The following is a 20,627-nucleotide window of genomic DNA, read 5'->3' on the forward strand; positions in this document are numbered from 1 at the left end:
CAACCCTCTGTAAGCACAAGGTTGGTTCCCCTGGCAACCACCCTCTTCTTTCTGGGACCCAAGGGCATTCCAGTTGTTGTCTCATTAACGTCACAAAAGACACCTTTGACTCTCTCTGCACTTAGGAAATTCCAAGAGTTTTAAAGGAGCTCAGTGCCACCAATCAGGTTGAAGATCAAATATATATATTTTTTAATTGTAAAATCACAGTATCATAAGAAGTATAGCAGATACCAAAGATGAATCATCTTTTTGTAAGACCAGTGTTCAGGGAGAGAGTTATTTTGGTCCCTCATATGTCCCATAACTCTGTTTTTGTGCGCTAGGCTTTCAACCTCTCTCATCCATCTTATTACTTATAAATGTTTTTGTTCAATGTTTGGTTTGTAGCTTTGAAACTCAGAGGAACGGACTGGTGTTTATCTATGACATGTGTGGTTCTAATTATACCAACTTTGAGCTGGATCTTGGCAAGAAAGTTCTCAACCTGCTGAAGGTAAGGCTGTGAGAGGGCCCCTCAAATCTCCTTCACTGGTCGGGATACTTTATTCTTTAGGAGACTTAGGAATGATGTAAACTTCAGACATTATGTTCAGTGTAAAGGTCACCTGTAAATGATGACTAATATGTGCTTCCGCAGAATACAAAATGGTCTTAAAAGTGAAGTGGGAGGAATTAAAAAAGGAAATGCACAGGAACATTCTGAGTCATAAAGGAGTGTTGTCCCTTTCCTGGAGTTGTGTAGAATAAGAATTAATGAAGGCCTAGGTATGTCCAGTGTCTGAAAAATGTCACCTAGCCAATGACTTTCAGATTTTTTGTCTCAATCTAGTCAGAAATAGGTTTTACATGTTTATGTGTTGACTTCATACACAAAAGTATGTGCACACTAACCTATACACATACATGTGGAGGTCTTTATATAGATAAGTTCTTACTCTCTTATCCCAAACTCCCAGAAGTCCAGAGGTCTTTTGTAATCTTGTGAACCACTTTATAATCAAACACATTATTATTTTTGCAATGAAATGTATTATTCATAATGAGTGGAGAAGAATAAAGGCTATGAATAGCCTATGGCATTTCAGGTCAGATTGTGCTGCTCCATGAATTTTTTTTTTTTAAGATTTTATTTATTTATTTGACAGAGAGAGAGAGAGATCACAAGTAGGCAGAGAGGCAGGCAGAGAGAGTGGGGAGCAGGCTCCCTGATGAGCAGAGAGCCCTATGCGGGGCTTGATCTCAGGACCCTGAGATCATGACCTGAGCCGAAGGCATGAGCTGAAGGCAGAGGCTTAACCCACTGAGCCACCCAGGTACCCCTGCTCTATAAATTCTTGCACTAAGCTTCAGAAGAAACTTCAGGTTTTCAGAGCTGTTTAGATTTCAGAGTCCCAGGATGAAGGTGTGTAGATGATTACACAAAACAAAAAAGCTTCACATAACAAGCTTTACCCCTTACTATGTGCAGTCACTTTGATTTTTTCTGTATCATATTTTTAAAAAGTTAGTTGTAAGCTGCTAAATCAATTTGAGGACCCATTGAGTGCCAACTTGCAGTTTGAAAATCATTGATGTATGAGTCTATGCATGCTTTGTCCTAGGATCTAACTTGGCATTGCTGTGGAAGTAGATTTTTAGAAGTGCTATTAGAGCTTTATAACAGAGTATACAAAGGAGGTATTATTATTGTGTGTTGTTTTCTGGTAGTTCATTGGTCACTCATATTACTAAAGTCACTATATGGCATTTAGCTGTGATTCAGTTCTTTTTACTGATAAGGATGATATGTGATTTTTTTTCTTTACAAATATGGCATAGTAGTATAGCCAGTGATTATAACTTGCCATTTTTTACTTAACAGTTGTGTCTTCGTCATCCTTCTATGTCAATATATATAGCTATTCCTCATTTCTTTTCTCTCTCACTTTTTTTTTTTTTTTTTTTAAGTAAGCTCTACACCCAGGGTGGAGCTTGAACTCCCAACCCTGAGATCAAGGGCTGCGTGCTCTAGCAACTGAGCGGGCCAGGCACCCCTTTCCTCACTTTTTCTAATGGCAGCAGAGTATTCTTTTTATGGATATATCAAGCAGAAAAAATGAAGTTCATGCTATTTTTTTGTGTTATTGTAAAGGCTTCAGTGAGGATTGTTTTACATATTTTTGTCTATTTGACCAATCATTTCTTCAGGATTAATTGCTATAAACAGATTTGTAGGGTCAAAGAGGTCACACATTTAAATTTTGGCAAATATTGCCAAATAGCCCTCTAAAAACTTAGTTCAGATTTACACTCCCATTAACTGCCTTTTTCACCAGTCTTATCAACATCGATTTGTTGTTTGGATTCTAATCATGTTCGTGTTTTTGTGGTGTTTCTCTTATTACTGATGAGCTTCAGCGTATTTTCATGTTTATTGCCAAGAGGTATTTACAAATTTTTTTTCTTCTCATATATGTTACTCAATTTTTTAAAAAGATTTTAAAATTTGTTTTAGAGAAGAGTGTGCACAAGAGCGAGTACACACAAGTTGGGGAGAAGGGGAGAGGGAGAGGGAGAGACAGAATCTCAGAGGCCCCTCTGAGCATAGAGCCTGGGGCGCCACCCTGAATTCATGACCTGAGCCAAAACCAGGAGTCAGTTGCTCAACCTACTGAGCCATCCAGGCGCCCCGCATATACTTTACCCAATTTTTTACCAACATGTTTATCTCTTACTAATTTATAAGAGTTGTTATTAAAAAATATTAAGTATGTGTTACCAGCATGTTTTGTAGTTTCTAACTCAATTTTACAGTGTCTTTTCTCATACTGCTATGTTTTCATTATTTTGCATAATGATTTTCATATACTATATATGCTTTATTCAATAATATATATCATATATAACATATAGTATTATAGATCAAATAATTTGCTTTCAAATAGCTATCCAGGCAACATTTACTAACTACTACATTTTTTTCCTACTCATTTGAGATAATACCTTTATATTACACTAAATTCCCATATGGTAGGCATGTCTCTTCTGACACTCTATGCTATTGATCTAGCCCATCTAGACCAATAAGCATGGTTTTATTTATTATACTCCTAAAGTTTAATATCATAGGTCAAGCTTCTTATTACACTGTTTTTTCTGAAAGTTGTTTGACTATATTTTTTGCATTTTTATTCTTTTTACATGGACTTTTGTGTACTTTTAATTTTTTTTTTAAGATTTTATTTGAGAGAGAGAGAACAAGTGAGAGCATGAGGTGTGGGGAGAGGTAAAGGGAGAGAGAGAAGCAGAGTCTCTACTGAGCAGGGAGCCCTTCGCTGGGCTGGATCCCCAAATCCTTGGAATCATAACCTGAGTTAAAGCAGACGCTTAGCCCACTGAGCCACCCAGATGACCATTATTTTATTTTTAAGTAACCTCTACACCCAACATGGGGCTTGAACTCACAACCCTGAGAAGAAGAGTCGCATGCTCAGGGATGCCTGGCTGGTTCAGTAGATGGGGGGTGAGATTCTGTATCTTAGGGTTGTGAGTTTGAGTCCCATGTAGAATGTAGTGATTACTTTTAAAAAAGGGGTGGGGGGAGTTGCATGCTCTACTGACTGAGCCAGCCAGACACCTCCTATTTCTCTTTTTTATTATAAAAGCAATTAAAAAGCAAGTCAAGAAAAAGTCTCTGACCCTCTCCCTCAGATACCCCAGTGCCATTGCACTTTTTCCAAATTTTAAATCTAAATCCAATGAGAAAAAAAAAATTTTTTTTTAAAGATTTATTTATTTGAGAGAGAATGAGCTGGGGAGGGGCTGAGGATCGTGACCTGAGCTGAAAACAAGAGTCTGACACTCAGCCTACTAAAGCCACCCAGGTGCTCCTTGTTATGTCTTTCAACAAAGTTTTAAAGTTATTTTATCTATGTGTCTTATGTAGTTTATTCCTAGGCTAAAAAATATATATTCAAGTCTTAAAAACACAGAAGACACCAAGGATAAATTATCTTTTTGTAATACCAGTAACCTATAGGGAGAAAAAGAGAGAGATAGAGATAGTATATATGTGTCCAAGTGTTACTATAAATCAGATGTTTTTACCATTATAATTTTATGCTGATTATTATTTATAGGGTGGCTAATTTTTTTCATAATTTATCTTTTATACTTAAAATACTGTTATAATCAGAAAAAATTTTCATCGTAGAAAATTTTGGACAGCTCACATCAAGATTTATATTATGTATAAGTAAACACTGTTGACATTTTGGCGTATGGCACTTCTAGATGTTTCTCAATATGATCTTAATTATGTTTGTTTAATTTCAATATACAGTAAGCTCCAAAAAGTTTATTTTATGAATATTTATAATTGCTAAATAATAGTCTATCCTGTATTTACTATAATTTATTTAACCATTTCTGTGTTGTTGGATATTTTTTCTAATCTTTTATAATAAACAGTTTTTCAACACTTTTACATTCATATCTTTTTTTTAAATATTTTATTTATTTGAGAGAGAGAGCATGAGCAGAGGAGAGAGAAGCATGCTCCAGGGAGCCAGACATGGGCCTCGATCCTATGACCCTGGGATCATGACCTGAGCCGAAGGCAGATGGTTAACCAACTGAGCCACCCAGGTGTACCAGGATATAAATTTTTTTTTTTAAATGATTTTATTTATTTATTTGACAGAGATCACAAGTAGGTAGAAAGAGAGGAAGGGAAGCAGGCTCCCTGCCGAGCAGAGAGCCCGATGCGGGGCTCGATCTCAGGACCCTGGGATCATGACCTGAGCGGAAGGCAGAGGCTTTAACCCACTGAACCACCCAGGCGCCCCCCAGGATATAAATATTTTAAATAAGGTTGTAAAAAATAAAAGTAATACAAAGTATTACAGAAAATAAAAGAGTAAAATTAACTCATAATTTTTTCAGAGATAAACTGTTGAACTTTTGATATAATTCTTACCTTTTTTCTCTGTGAAAGTATAAATTGTGTAATTTTTAAAACAAAATTAAGGTAATAGTTTTGGTCCTGTTTAGTTTAATTAAGATTATATTATGAACATTTTTCACAGTTGCAAAAAAGCCTTTGAAATTTTAATTTTAATGGTTGTATAATAATCTTATTATAGGATAATACAATTTTGTTAAGCCCTACCCCTTTTCAGACACATAAATTCTTTCCAGTTTTATCTATCTATCTATCTATCTTAAAGATTTTACTTGACAGAGAGAGACACAGTGAGAGAGGGTTCACAAATAGGGGGAGAGGAAGAAGCAGGCTCTCTGCTGAGCAGGGAGACTGACAGGGGGCTTGATCCCAGGACTCTGGGATCATGACCTGAGCCAAAGGCAGACTATTAATGACTGAGCCACCCAGGTACCCCTTCTTTCCAGTTTTAAAGTACTGTTTTTAACCTTCAAAAAGAAAGGTGCAAGGGGCGCCTGGGTGGCTCAGTGGGTTGGGGCCTCTGCCTTCGGCTTGGGTCGTGGTCCCAGGGTCCTGGAATCAAGCCCCGCATCAGGCTCTCTGCTCAGCGGGGAGCCTGCTTCCTCCTCGCTCTCTGCCTGCTTCTCTGCCTACTTGTGATCTCTGTCGGGTAAATAAATAAAATCTTTGGGGGGAAAAAAAGGTGCAATAAACATTTCTGTTCATAAATTTTTGTGTTTCTGGTTATTCCCTTAGGGTAGAATGTCAGAAATGGAATTACTTGATTAGAGAATATGCACATTTTTAAGGATATATAATGCTAGATGCCTTTTAGAAGATGTAACTATTTCCCATCAACAGTATATGTGGATGCCATACAGTCATTTAAATGGAACAAACCTGAGTGTGTAGTTCTTTTCTCTGAAGAAGTAGATATAATGGCTTCCATTTTTTATTTATCATTTTGTGGAGATTTAGGTATTTTTCCAGACTGCTTTTTTGACCTGGCAGGGGCCTTGGCTCTTTAGGTCCTGAAATAAATTGTTCTGGTTGTTATTTAAAGGTTTTATTTGTTTATTTGAGAGAGAGAGTGTGCATGTGAGCACACGTGTGCAAGCACAGGGAGGGGCAGAGAGAGAGGGCGAGAGAGGATCTCAAGTCGACTCTGCCGAAGTCTGCATGGAGCCCAGAGTCCAATGTGGTGCTCCATCTCACGACCTGAGCTGAAACAAGAGGCACTTAACTAACTGAGGCATCCAGGCACCCTGAAATTATTGTCTCTCAGACTTTAGTGAAGGAGGAGTATGGAGGATTTTGTTCTGGATACTGTATATTCTCTATGGGGTATGTTTGTGGACCCCCCAAATCAGTGGAAGAGTAGCCGGAGAGTGACATGTCAAATTGAGAATCCATCTTTTTTGAAAAAGAATAGGGAGAAAATGGTAGAAGATACTTAGCTACAATTTACTCTTTTTTTTGTTTGTTTGTTTTTTGATTCCTTGGGAATAATTTCTTCCCAGTTAGAATGCCAGTATTACTTGGTATCCCTGCCCGTGAGAAGATCTGGGATGTTAAACTAAATGAAACCAAGAGCTGTGAATTAGGAAAGAATAATTTTTTATTTTTATGCTTGGTGCGGATCAGGGTGTCTCCTTCCCTTTAGATTTCATTGTGCCCACTAGATTATATTTATCGACTGAATAAATGAATACATGATTAGATGAAGAGATGGATAAAAAATTAATTATAAACACGCAGAAGTCAGAATAAAAGGTTATAAGAGATGTTTCTTTCATATTGTTTATCCATGATCTGATTTTTTTTTTAAGTTTTTAAAAGATTTTATTTTATTTTTTTAAAGATTTATTTAATTATTTGAGAGAGAGTGCTGGGGGTCGGGCCTGGGAGAATGAGAGAGGGTCTTAAACACACTCTGCTCTGAGTGCAGAGCCTGACATGGGGCTGATCTTCCAACCCTGAGACCACAACGTGAGCCGAAACCAAATGTTGGATGCTTAACCAACTGCACCACAGAAGTGCCCCAAGATTTTATTTTACTTTTAAGTAATCTCTACACCCAACATGGAACTTGAACTCACAGACCCCAAGATCAAAAGTTGCAGGTTCCATGGACTGAGCCAGCCAGGCACCCCTTTCTTAAAGTTTTAATAAGCAGAACTTAAAGACACACACATTTATGCTGACAAAAGTCAGTATCAATTTTTGATCCATAAAGCTTAATGTTGACAAGAAGGTAACATTATAACTTTTAAAAGTAAATCACCTTTTGGGGCACCTGTGTGGCTCAGTTGGTCAAGCGTCTACCTTTGGCTCAGGTCATGATCCCAGTGTCCTGAGATTGAGCCCCACGTCAGGCTCTCTGCTCAGCGGAGAGCCTGCTTTTCCCTCTGATTTCCCTTTCCCTCTGCCGGCTGCTTTCCCTGCTTGTGCTTGCTTGCTCTCTGTCAAATAAATAAAATTTTTTTAAAGTTAATCATCTTTTAATTTTTTATTAAGCTTTTAATTTTAATTCCAGTATAGTTAACATAGAGTGTTCTATTAGTTTCAGGTGTATAATTTTTAAATTTTTAACCACTTCTGTAGTTACTGAAATGAAACCTGAATTAGGCTTTAGACTCCCCCTGCTGGGTAAGGATGGGGAAAAGAGCAGAAAACCTACACTCTGGGTTTGAACAGTCACAGATTCCAGTGCCTTAATTGATATCTTTAAATTTTCATGTGTGTCCTCCACAGGGAGCATTTCCTGCTCGTTTGAAAAAAGTACTGATTGTGGGAGCGCCAATATGGTTCCGAGTGCCCTATTCCATCATCAGCCTCCTCTTGAAGGACAAAGTCCGGGAGAGGGTAAGGCAAGCTTTATTTTATTTGTAGGTGGAGGTGGTTATTTGAAGGAGGTGACAAACTTCCCATTTCTGCTGTTGAAACCTGCAATTAATTTTTTACCTTCAATAGAATTCGTCTGGGCTGTCTCCTAAAGTGCTTCCTGCTTCTATTAGTGTATCCATTTACATTTTCTGCTTTATTCCTTACTCAGGTCAGTACAGGCTTCCTTTCCTACTGTACTGCAAGTTCCTTGAAGTTAGGAGCTAGACATAGTTTGTCTGGCACTATCCCTCCATAGTATCTTGCATAAAGATAACAGTGAAGGAGTGTGTCCCATGGATAACTTAGGAATAACTACTCCTTCCAGAATTTAGCCTAGTGCTATACCTGTGTATTTAACAATCTCTAATAGAATTGCATTAATTGAACTGATGTTTGAATTTGTTGAACTGGAAATACTAATACCAGCATGGTGGAGGAGAATCTCTCACTATAATTCTTTATATGTCTATTTCTATTCCTGGCATTTTCTCTTAAAACACCTTGTTGCTTCCTAACTTCAAAAATGTTGTCTTAAAAAAAAAAAAAGTGTTGTCTAAAATGATCTTAATTCTGTTATTATCTCCTGAGTGTTCCAGGACTGAAAGGTTTTGGTTTCATTCATTCATTCATTTCTCACCCTTGAAAGAAAGGGCATATGAAACATTGACATAATCTGATTATAGTTGTTATGAAATATTATTAGAGATTTTTGTAGTATAGAATTATGAGATTATATCAACAACAATGTGGATCTTTTTTTTTTTTTTTAAAGATTTTTATTTATTTATTTATTTGACAGAGAGAGATCACAGTAGTCAGAGAGGCAGGCAGAGAGAGAGGGAGAGAGAGAAGCAGGCTCCCTGCTGAGCAGAGATCCCGATGCGGGACTCGATCCCAGGACCCTGAGATCATGACCTGAGCCGAAGGCAGCGGTTCAACCCACTGAGCCACCCAGGTGCCCAACAATGTGGATCTTTATAGCTGGGGAGACTTGTGTTGGAGAAGGGAAACTAAAGACGTTTGGCTTTGTGGAAGTACTTAGGGACCTAGTGACCGAGAGTAGGAGAAATCTTTTCCAAGGTACTCCTCAATAGGACTCCTCAGGCAAATTCTTGCACTTGTTATATGTAAGTATTAATGTGTATATAAACTTAAAATATATGAGCACCTTTACAGTCCAGGTTCTGGGCCCTGGGAATAAATAATGGAGTGAGACTTTGTTTACCTGTACAGAGCTCATGTTCCTGATAGGGAACACACGGGTAGACATGAGGTAGACACAGAGTTGAGAATATTGTATTGAGCAGTCAGGGAAGGCTTCACAGAAGAGGTGAGCTTTGTAGCTTGTCCATGAAGAGGCCAAGGAGGAAAAGAGGGCATTCTAAGAAGAGACAACAGCAAGAGTGACAAGCATTCCCATTTCACACAGACTTTATGTCAACTAGGCCAGTTTTGTTCAGTAAGGTTGTGTCTAAGCAGAGAGCAGAATTAAGATTAGTTTTCTGGCAGTTTTCCTGGGCTACCCTGTATCTGGGTCTAGTGTTATTTTCATAGAAAACTACCTTTGAGAACATCCATACTGAACTGTGAGTAAAGCGCCAGGCTTAGAGTTGGTTACCTTACTATGGGGTTGACCAAAAAAAATCACTACCTGTGCATTTTTTTTTTAATTTATTTATTTGACAGAGAACACAAGTAGGCAGAGAGGCAGGCAGAGACAGAGAGGGGGAAGCAGGCTCTCCGCTGAAGCAGAGAGCCCGATGCGGGACTCGATCCCAAGACCCTAGGATCATGACCTGAGCCGAAGGCAGGGGCTTTAACCCACTGAGCCACCCAGGCGCCCCAGCCTGTGCATTCTTACTAATCAAAAAGACAAATACCTGCATGAGATGTCGCTGGGAAGCATTGTTAATAGTATAAAGGCTTTGTTCAGTGTACTTTCCTTTTGAGGTATATAAAAGGGCTCCGGGGACACCTACCTGGCTTAGTCAGTAGAGTACATGACTCTTGATCTTGGGGTTGTGAGTTTGAGCCCCATGTTGGGTGTAGAGATTACTTAAAAATAAAATCTTAAAAAATGCAGGGGGCAAATTACAGGAGTGTATTTGATATACATTCTGGGAAGTCAGACCTTTGGGGAAATTATAGGACTTTAATCCCAGGCAGATGAAGTGCAGTCTACTTCTTTTACAAGTATACCGTGTATTTCAAGCAAATCTCATCCTATTCTTCAAACCTAATATAAACACATTTGTTCTTTATCTTCACTGTCTATGTCTTTTTTTTCCTGTCCATACTCACGTGGTTCTTTCTGGCTTTGCAGATTCAGATATTAAAGACATCTGAGGTCACCCAGCACCTGCCCAGGGAGTGCCTTCCAGAAAACCTGGGTGGGTACGTCAAAATTGACCTCGCGTCTTGGAATTTCCAGTTCCTGCCCCAGATGAACGGCCACCCAGACCCCTTCGATGAGATCATCCTGTTCTCCCTCCCTCCTGCCTTAGACTGGGACTCAGTACATGTTCCAGGCCCCCATGCCATGACCATCCAAGAGCTGATGGACTATGTTAGCACCAGGCAAAAGCGAGGGATATATGAGGAGTATGAAGACATTCGGCGTGAGAACCCTGTTGGGACTTTCCACTGTTCTATGTAAGTAAGAAAGGTTTGGACCGACAGTGGGTTACCGACATGCTACTGGTGGGTGCTGGCAGCAGCTCCATCCACATCTCGTTTCCTTAACAGAGGCTCTTGCTTGTGTTAGGAGCATCACTCTTACTCAGATGGTGGTTTTCTCATCCAGAAACAGGCACCTCCTGCTCTGGTGCCTGATGCCAATACCCTATATTTTGAATTCTGAAGGTCTTTAGTACCAGCAGGGGAACCATGTAATAATGGATGCATTTTAAGATCTTTTTCTGAAATGCACGTGTTTGGGGGAAACAACAAAAATGTAGGTTCAAAAATGTAGGTTCTCAATTCCTGTTTTCATTGCGATCTCTGGTCCTTTTATTTGGGCAGTTTCTTTCTAGAGCATTTATAGTATAACATTACTTTCTTAGAAGGGGTTCTGGTGCATTTAAAATAATCTACAGTCAGTGAGAGAAAAGAATTAACTCTTAGGAATTTGGCCTTTTGGGATTTTCCTTCTATCCAATTCTTACTACAGAACTACCTGGCTAGTTTATAACTGGTTCATAATTACTTGGTAACTATTGTTGGCCATAGGGCATAGATCATTTCTCTCAACTGCTCTCATTTTACCCTGTTGTCACTGGCTGCTGCAGGAATTTCTGTTTCTGTGTTGAAAACTACGGAAACTGTCCCAGGCTCAAGTTCCAGCATAGCCCAAAATCCTCTCTGTGGTTTATGCAGGTTATTTCCCTTGGCTGCACCCCAGTTTTCCAGTATGTGATATATGATGTTCGACTCTGATATCCACCTGCTTGTGTAGCTTAAATGTTTTAAGAATCCTTGATTCTGTGAATACCTCTTCCCCCTTGTAATTCCTGTCCAGCTTGGTCAGTGTACTGTAAAGAAGATGCAGGGAGAGAGGCTTAGCCAAAGGAAAGAGGGAAAAGAATGAGTTAGGAAATGGATAAGAGAAGAGAGAAGAAACACTTGAGAAGAAGTCAATAGAGCAAAAATGCAAAGGGAAGAGGAAAAAAAAAAAGCAAGAAAGCAGAGCATATATCAAAGTAGAACAGAGTATCCTTTTCTCCCACACAGCTATTTCTTTCTTACCAGTTCACAACCTCTGTATGCATTCAGTCTTTGTCCCAACCAGTTCTTCCCCCTCTACTTTTGAATCAAGGAAGTATTATGGAGCTGAGAGGAGTACTGGGCTGCTCCAAGAGGATGCATACTTGTCTTGGGTATTCCTAACTTTGTTCTGGGGACTTCTGCTGTGAGGTCCTTGAGATGTCATTTCTACCATTTTCCCCCTTCCCTCCATTAAAAAATCAGGTTTTGATTGTCCTCTTGGCATCACCCAAATCAGCCATCATGTTATAATCAGAGAATACTTTTCAGTCCTATGGAAAGACTTGCTTGTCTTGTCCCTTGTTGAATGAATGAGTCTCCCACTTCAGGAGCTAGAACCCAGAATCAAATTAGCTCGAGGTCTCTGTCTTATACTAAGTTCCAGTAAAACTGCTTATACAGAACAAACTATGTCTCCTTTGGATTTCTGGACTATGAAGTCGATATCAGAGTACTCATTGTTGTCCAGGATGCCCATGGACCAAGAAACTTTCTTTCTCTTTTTTCTTCTCCCCTACACCATGTTTTGAAAATGATATTTTAAAATTTATCTTTTTATTATAATTGTAGATTCCCATGAAGTTGTAAGAAATGATACAGAGAGATCACATGTACCCTTTCCAGAGTTTTCCCATGGTGCCATCTTCTATAAATATAGGATAGTATAGTATCACAACTAGGATACTGATATTATTATCCATCAGTCTTATTCTGATTTCCCCAGTTTTAGAGTATGTGTGTGTATTTAGTTCCAGGTGATTTTTAGCCCACATGTTGGTTTGTGTATCCATCACCATAGTCAAGATACAGACAAATTACATCATCACATACCTCAGTCTCACCCCTCCCCATCCCTAACCCTTGCAACCTAATCTGGTCTCTGTTACTATAGTTTTTTCATTTCAAGAATGTTCTTATATAAATAGAATCATACCATATGTAACCTTTTAGGATTGGCTTTTTTCCCTCAGTATAATTCCTTGGAGATTCGCCCAAGTTGTTACATGTATCAATAGTTCATCCTTTTTATTGCTAAGTACTATTCCATGGTATGAATGGTTTGTTTAACTGTTCGCCTGTTAAAGGACATCTAGGTTATTTAGAGTTTCTGGCACTTACAAGTAAAGCTGCTATGAATGATTGTATCTAGGTTTTGTATGAACATACGTTTACATTGCTCTGGGATAAATGTCCAAGAGTGTGATGGTCATATGGTAATTAGATGTTTAGTTTGATGAGAAACTGCCCAGGTGTACCATTCAATGTACCCCTAGCAATGTGTGAATGATCCAGTTTCTTGGCATCCTCACCAGCATTTGCTCTTGCCACCACCATTTTTTATTTTAGTTGTCATAATAGGTGTGTAATAGGTTGGTATAATTTACATTTCCCTAATAGTTAATGATATCAAGTATCTTTTCATGTGCTTATTTACCATCTATATATTCTCTTCGCAAAATGTCATGCTTTTTTCCCGTTTTTTTTGTTTTTTTTTTAAGATTTTATTTTTTATTTGACAAGAGAGAGACACACAGCAAGACAGGGAACACAAGCAGGGGGATTGGGAGAGGGAGAAGCAGGCTTCCTGCTGAGCAGGGAGCCCGACGTGGGGCTTGATCCCAGGACCCCGGGATCATGACCTGAGCCGAAGGCAGACACCCAGTGACTGAGCCACCCAGGCACCCCTCAATTTGGACATTTTTTTTTTTTAAGATTTTATTTATTTATCTGACAGAGAGAGACATAGTGAGGGAGGAACACAAGCAGGGGAGCAGCAGAGGGAGAGGGAAAAGCAGGCTTCCTGCCAAGCAGAGAGCCCGATGTGGAGCTCGATCCCAGGACCCTGGGATTATGACCTGAGCTGAAGGCAGATGCTTAACAACCAAGCCACCCAGGCACCCCTCAATTTGGACTTTTTATTAAACTATTGAGATTTGAGTTTTTTAGTATATTCTAGATATGGGTTCTTGGTTGGATACATGGTTTGTGGTTTTTTGTTTTGTTTTGTTTTTTGTCTGTAGCTTGTCTTTTCATCCTCTTAACATGGTCCCTGGTGAAGCACAAGTTTTATTCTGATGAAATCCTTTAATCAGGGTTCCCTTGTATGGATTACATTCTTGACGTCAAATCTAAGAACACCTAACCCTAAATTCCAAAGATTTTCTCCTTTTTTTCTAAACATCTTATAGTGTTATATTTCACATTTATTTAAGCCTGTGATCCGTTTGAATTAATTTTTGTATAAGGTGTAAGATTTAGGTTGATGTTGATGTTGTGTGTGTGTATGCGCACATGCACTTTCACGTGCTTGTAGATATCCAGTTGGTCCAGCACCGTTTCCTGAAAAAATCCTTCCTCCATTGAATTGTTCTTGGGATTTTGTAAAATATCAGTTGGACTTGTGTGGGAAGAGGGAATTTTTTAAAATATGGAAAAGTACAGAGTATAACATGATAAACAACTATGTTCCTGTCACCAGAATTAATACTGACAGTTTTTAATATTTTGTCCTATTTGCTCCATCTTTTTTTGTTATAGAAAAGAAAGAGTTCATTATAAATGCCTTCCAATCCTCGCCCTCAGTTCTCCCGTATTCGCCAGAAGTTGCAACTACTATGAATATGGTGCATTTTCCTTCCAGACTATTTTGTTTATTCTGTTACATATTTGTTGGTAGCTATGAACAATAGAATATTATTTTATATTAGAGTAATATTTATATTTTAGTAATTTTTTGCTTCATCAATATATATACTTTCCCCCCCCAAAACAAAATAGTACCGAAGAATAGGAATGATAAAATTAATGGCAATCCTCTTCCTTACCCTTGGTTCCTCTAGGTATCCATTTTTAACTCTTAATAGCTGTTTATTCTGATATTTCTTCTGTGATTCTAAATAAAATGCTTATAATACTCTTCATTGATTTATGTTAGGTAAGCATTTGGTTCTTATACCTTGTCTCCGGTTCACTTTTGACTGTTTTTCCAATAAAATAATGTCATATTTTTAATTAAATCAGTAGTCACTGTTTACATTATTATGACTATGTAAAATTTTCCACCACAGAACTAGATGGGCTTCCATAAAATAAAATATATTAAATTTTATCAGTTCAATTTTTTGTTTCTTCTGGAGTTAATTACCTAACTTTTAAAAAAGATTTTATGTATGTATTTAAGAGAGAGAGAAAGGGCACAGAGGGAGAGGGAGAAGCAGACTCCCCACCAAGCCGGGAGCCCGATGTGGGGCTTGACCCCAGGACCCTGAGATCATGATCTGAGCTGAAGGGAGACATTTAACCAACTGAGCCACTCAGGTGTCCCATTTACCTAAATTTTTCATTTGTTCTTAGTTTTCCATGTTCCTATCTTTATTTTCTTCCCTGTGCTTAATCGAATTTATTTTACACTATTATTAGTTTTTTCTAAGTGGTCAAATATATCAGGTTATGAATTAATTGTTTTTTGTTCCCCCCCTGGAGACCTCATTTCCAGAACTTTTTGGGCTTTTTGCTCCAGTCTAAACTGAGGTTGATGTTGTCTGGACTTTTTTTTTTTTTTTAAGATTTTATTTATTTATTTGTCAGAGAGAGAGAGGAGCGAGAGTGAGCACAAGCAGACAGAGTGGCAGGCAGAGGCAGAGGGAGAAGCAGGCTCCCTGCAGAGCAAGGAGCCCAATGTGGAACTCGATCCCAGGACGCTGGGATCATGACCTGATCCAAAGGCAGCCGCTTAACCAACTGAGCCACCCAGGCATCCCTGTTGTCTGGACTTTTTCCTGATTTCTGCCCCCATTTTCCTTTATTGGCTCTGTTTCCTGAGTCCCCCATCTTCTTTCTTTACTTATGTTTTGTTAGAGCACAGAATTCTAGGTTGGAAATAATTGTACCACAGAATTTTTAAAACAATCTCTTTCTAATAAGTGGCAATGCAACTAAACAGCCTGATGTTATTCTTACTCCTTCTCAAGTCGTTTTGGACATTTTTAGATAATCTCTGTCTTTCCATTTTAAAAATTTCACAGTGATATGCCTTGCTTAGCATGGGTCCTTTTTTTCATTCATTTTGTTGGGTGCTTGATAGGTTCTTTCACTGTGAAGGCTTGTGTTCTTTAGTTCTAGGACTTTTTCTTTTTTACATTAGCTGTTTTTCATTCTCTCTTTCCTTGTATTATGTCAGTTCTCTCTCTCTCTGGACTATTTCTATCAGTCTGGTTGGATCTCCTAGATCAGAGATTGACAGACTCTCTTGAAGGGCAAAATAGTAAATATTTTAGGCTTGTGGGCCTTTACAATCTTTTCTTTTTTTTATTTAAGATTTATTTATTTGACAGAGAGAATGGTCACAAGTAGGCAGAAAGGCAGGCAGAGAGAGAGGGGGAAGCAGGCTCCCCACTGAGCAGAGAGCCCGATGCGGGCCTTGATCCTAGGACCCAGAGATCATGACCTGAGCCAAAGGCAGAGGCTTAACCCACTGAGCCACCCAGGCGCCCACCTTTGCAATCTTTATTGCAAGTGCAATCAACTCTGCCATTATAGTGCAGAAGAAGTCATAGACAGTACTAAACTGACAGGCTTAGTTGTGTTTCAGTAAAACTCTTATTTACAAAAACAATTTGGTCAGGCTGTAGTTGCTGACTCCTGCTCTAGAATGATTGTCTTATTTTCTTAATTTTTTTCTCACATTTTTCATCACTTTGACTTTTTGTTTTACTCTGGAAAATTTCTTCAACTTTCTTTTCCATCTCTCTTATTAAAGCTTTTACTTTGGATTACATATTTATTTTCCAAGAGCTTTTCTTCTCTGTTCCTTTCTTATAGCATCCTGTTCTTATTTCATAGATACAGTACCTTTTTCTCTCTGAGGGTATTAATTATAGTCTTTTAGAACTTACTTTTTCTTACTGACTCTCTCTTGTGCTTTTTCCTTACTATGGTCTCTTTTTTGTGTTGGAGCTTTCTGTAATTATCAGGAGATCTCTGGCTGTTAATTTACATTATGGGGGGATCCTTAAAAGCTGCTTGGAAATGCTCTTTGTGTGAGTGATCTGCAAATTTAAATGATCAGCTAGCTTGTTGTTGATGTACTCCAAGTGACAGAATTCTTTCATATAGGGCTGTTCACTTTCCAGAGAGGAATTCTCTACTTTCTTGCTTGGGAGGGTCCAAGCTTGATACAAGTATAGGACAGGAGAGGACTGGGCAGGGAATTCTCACTATCATTCAGATTTTCATTTATTCCTCTGTTTTTAACCCTGGGCCTCACCTGGCTTTCCAGGGTGTGGGAGTGGTGAGAGTGAGTCATTGTGTCTCTCTGTAGATACCTCTGTGGGTCCTAGTTTTCTGCATTTGACCAAGGCAGCCAATATTCCGCCATCTGTTTTCTCTCTGCCAAATGGATTTCACTCTTTGTTTGCAGATGTCTCTGCCATCATTTTGGGGTTTGTACTGATTAGTAACTTTATTGTGATTTTACTAGATGGAGTGGAGTCAAACATATGCTGTCAACCTACCATGTTAAACTGGAACTCAGGTTTCTTAGCAGCCAGATTTTTGTGTGTGTGTGTGCTGTCTATACCCCTATTTCCCTCTCATTTTCTCTTTCTTTTTTTTTTTTTTTAAGATTTTATTTATTTATTTGACAGACAGAGATCACAAGTAGGCAGAGAGGCAGGCAGAGAGAGAGAAGGGGGAAGCAGACTCCCTGCCAAGCAAGGAGCCGGACTCGGGGCTCGATCCCAGGACCCCGGGATCACGACCTGAGCCTAAGGCAGAGGCCCAACCCACTGAGCCACCCACGCACCCCTCATTTTCTCTTTCGAATGAAAATATCTTTATTTGCCCAGGAATACATACATATTTAAAATGTTAAATGAGGGGTGCCTGGGTGGCCCAGTCATTAAGCATCTGCCTTTGGCTCAGGTCATGATCCCAGAGACCCGCATCAGGCTCCCTGCTCACTGCTTCCCCCTCTCCCACTTCCCCTGCTTGTGTTTTCTCTCTCCCTGTCACTTTCTCTGTCAAATAAATAAATAAAATCTTTTTTAAAAAATGTTAAATGATACAGAATATGGATAGATTAGATCATTGCTCCATGTCTTTAACACCAATGGTAATGGCCACCCACCTTTGCGTCGCTGGACTTTGTATGTACACATACACACTGCTTCCACCTTTTCTGTCTTTGTTTTAGTTTGTCTGTTTCATTTTCTTCAGGTCTCCAGGAAACCTAGAGAAGAACCGCTATGGGGATGTACCCTGCCTGGACCAAACTAGAGTGAAATTGACCAAACGAAGTGGCCACACTCAGGTACACAGATAAGTGCTATCTTTTCAGGAGCACTGAGGGCAATTTTCCAAAGTGAAGCTTACTAATGGCCATAGTAGAAAGAACATGAACTCTACACCAGAGAGATCAGGTTGGAGTTTTAACTTTGCTATGTATGAGTTAGTCTGTTACCATAAGCAAGTCTCTGTAAGTCTATCTCACAGGACTAAGTGGAAATTAAATGGAAAAATTTATGTAAATCCTGATAGTGCAAGGTCTGGTATATCATAGGTGCTTGATAAATGTCAATTATTTCTCCTTTCACTCCTTAGTTGTAAAATTTTAGTCCTGTTGTCCACCATATTAGTGAATGTATATGTATCAATACGGGGCAACTCTAATTAAAGTGACCTGTGATTTTTCCACCTAGAAGATCTAAAAAAAAAATTTTGGACAACTAGTGTACACATAAGTATCTAGGGATAGAGTTGAAATGGTCAAGTGATTATATTATTTAATATACTAATTTGATCATATCTGTTCATATTAAAAATCACATATGTATATACTAGTATAGATATTTAGTGAAATTTTTCACATGCACCTTTAACACCAGTGTCTTTGTCCTCATTTGAGCCACTTCCTGAGTCAATCTAACAGTTTTCCAGAGCATACAGTTTTTACTTCTTTTTAAGTATATGGTATTGTCACTGAAAAATTTATCCTAAACCAGGAAAGTCTATTAGCATAACATTAACACAGTTTATCCTTCCATTCATCCTGTATCCCATGTATTTTCTGTAGCATAATTATTCACTTACTCTTTTTTAAAGTCCTCTTCACAGCAACATCCAACACTTAGAATTTTGAGGTCAGCAACCAAGTATGTGTTACATTTCTTCTTTTTCCTTTGGATATGCCAGTTCTGTCTGGTGCCCTCCATATGCATCAAAAAAACAGCATTGATTGAGGCCATTGTTCAGGGTAAAGGAATTTAAATAGTGCCCCTTTAACATGGACACACACTATAGGAGCTTGTTACATCCCCTCTCTTTTTTCTGGGGGATAATTTTTGGGAAAATTATTGCCTTATATTTGGGCATATATGATATGTGGATTGGGACCCTAGGCTCATGGTTTTAACCCTTTTGACCCTACGTTTCCAGTATATAAACTGAATTCAATTGCTTCTTGGCCTTTTGGCTAAAATCATGTGTAAACTGAATTCATAGCCCTGCCTAGGACCCTTAAAAAAGGGTTTTCCTGCAGGAGCATTAGCTCAGAGTCTGGCCAGCTTAGGACAAGTTCATGACTATTACTGAGATCATCAAGTATATACTCTGAAGGAGTGGAGTATAATGGTTCAGTTGGGACTCTGGAGTCAGATAGCGGTATTTATCTGTCTTCTTGACTGCTGTGTCTCCAGTACCTAGAACAGTATATATCAGGCCTTCAGTAAATTATTTCTGAAGGAACTAGTGAATCCCAGTATACCACCAGACTGTTCCAGTCATCCTATGATTAATCTAAAGATCATCACTTGAATTAAACTCCTTTCATTACTGCAAACATTGGCAGGAGCTTCATTTCTACAATAAATGGTGGATTCAGGTTTATTAGCAAATTGGTCACCAGATTTGCTCCTGGAATTATAAAGCTATTAGTCACAGTTTCTATTGAACGTGGCCCATAACATAGTGTACTTGGTTTGATTCTCTGCTATTTCAGTTTTCCCCCCAGTCTATACTTTATGTCTGAGGTCATTTTCGGTTTTAATTTCTGACGATTCTTCTGAAATTGCTGATTTTAATTCCCAGTGCTCTCAAAGACGAGGATACTGAAAGCTTGTATCCTTAGTTATAAAGAAATAGTAAGTCTCCATTAAAGTAGTGATATTTCTTTTGAAAGCATGAAGGTAGCTCCAAGAGTAACAACTTAAACATTACTTACAGAATAGTATCGACTGGTTTGTACCAGGTAAATCCTTTGTATTTTTCTGTGCCTTCTTGCCTGGGTCCTATAGGGTATAGCACTTGAATGTGCCAGGCTGAGCAGAAGATAGCTTTGGCTGACTGTAGTGGGCCCTGGATTGCACAGCCTGGTTGGGAGTGATTGAGGCTTTTAGCTTGCTGGGTCTGCTGCAGGTGGTCCCTTAGCTCAGTGAAGATGTCTTAATCAGTAGAACACTAGTAGTATGAGGTCAGTATCGACTGCTGTGGAAGGAGAAAGCAGGAAACTCTTGCCTAAATAATTAGTAACAGGGAAACCTGGGTGGCTCAGTCCTTAAGCATCTGCCTTTGGCTCAGGTCATGATCCCAGGGTCCTGGGATCAAGCCCCGCTTCGGGCTCCCTGCTTAGTGGGGAGTCGCTTCTCCCTCTCCCATTCCCCCTGCTTGTGTTCCCTCTCTTGCTGTCTGTCAAATAAATAAATAAAAATCTTTAAAAATAAATAAATAACTAGTGATAGGATAAGTTGGTAGACTGACTGGCTAACAGACACATATCCAAGTAATGTGGGTTCGACCATGAGGTGGAGAAGCCTTCTGAGGGTGGCTGTGGATACTGACAATTCAGACTGTCCTCCCCAAGTGATGGAACTCAGTGGAGAGAAGGTGACAGGTTTAGGGAGTCACTCTGACTTCCTAGAGTGGAGTGGAGTATGAATTTTCTCTAGTTTGACATTGAAACTTTTTGTCTTTGTCCTCCTATGCCCCTCCACACGGTCTGCTATTCATAGTACCTGCTAGATACTCTCAACTAGTTATGCTGTGACTTGATACTGTAGCT

At 39.0% G+C, this 20,627-nt stretch overlaps 1 protein-coding gene across 3 annotated transcripts in view; it reads left to right on the forward strand.

Moving 5' to 3' along the window:
* PTPN9 (protein tyrosine phosphatase non-receptor type 9) overlaps nucleotides 1–20,627 on the forward strand; it is an 83,819-nt gene that overhangs the window by 47,895 nt on the left and 15,297 nt on the right. Inside the window, exons 5-9 of one of the 3 annotated variants that reach the window (XM_080807568.1) lie at nucleotides 391–496; nucleotides 7,679–7,789; nucleotides 10,134–10,200; nucleotides 10,315–10,462; nucleotides 17,789–17,882. In XM_080807568.1, the coding sequence (XP_080663694.1) occupies nucleotides 391–496; nucleotides 7,679–7,789; nucleotides 10,134–10,200; nucleotides 10,315–10,462; nucleotides 17,789–17,882 (526 nt within the window). Of the gene's footprint in view, nucleotides 1–390; nucleotides 497–7,678; nucleotides 7,790–10,133; nucleotides 10,463–17,788; nucleotides 17,883–20,627 lie in introns of all 3 variants that reach the window. The other 2 variants (XM_080807566.1, XM_080807567.1) reach the window with 2 other exon arrangements.

This window comes from Martes martes, assembly GCF_963455335.1.
Source record: "Martes martes genome assembly, chromosome: 7".
Lineage (NCBI taxonomy): Eukaryota > Metazoa > Chordata > Mammalia > Carnivora > Mustelidae > Martes > Martes martes.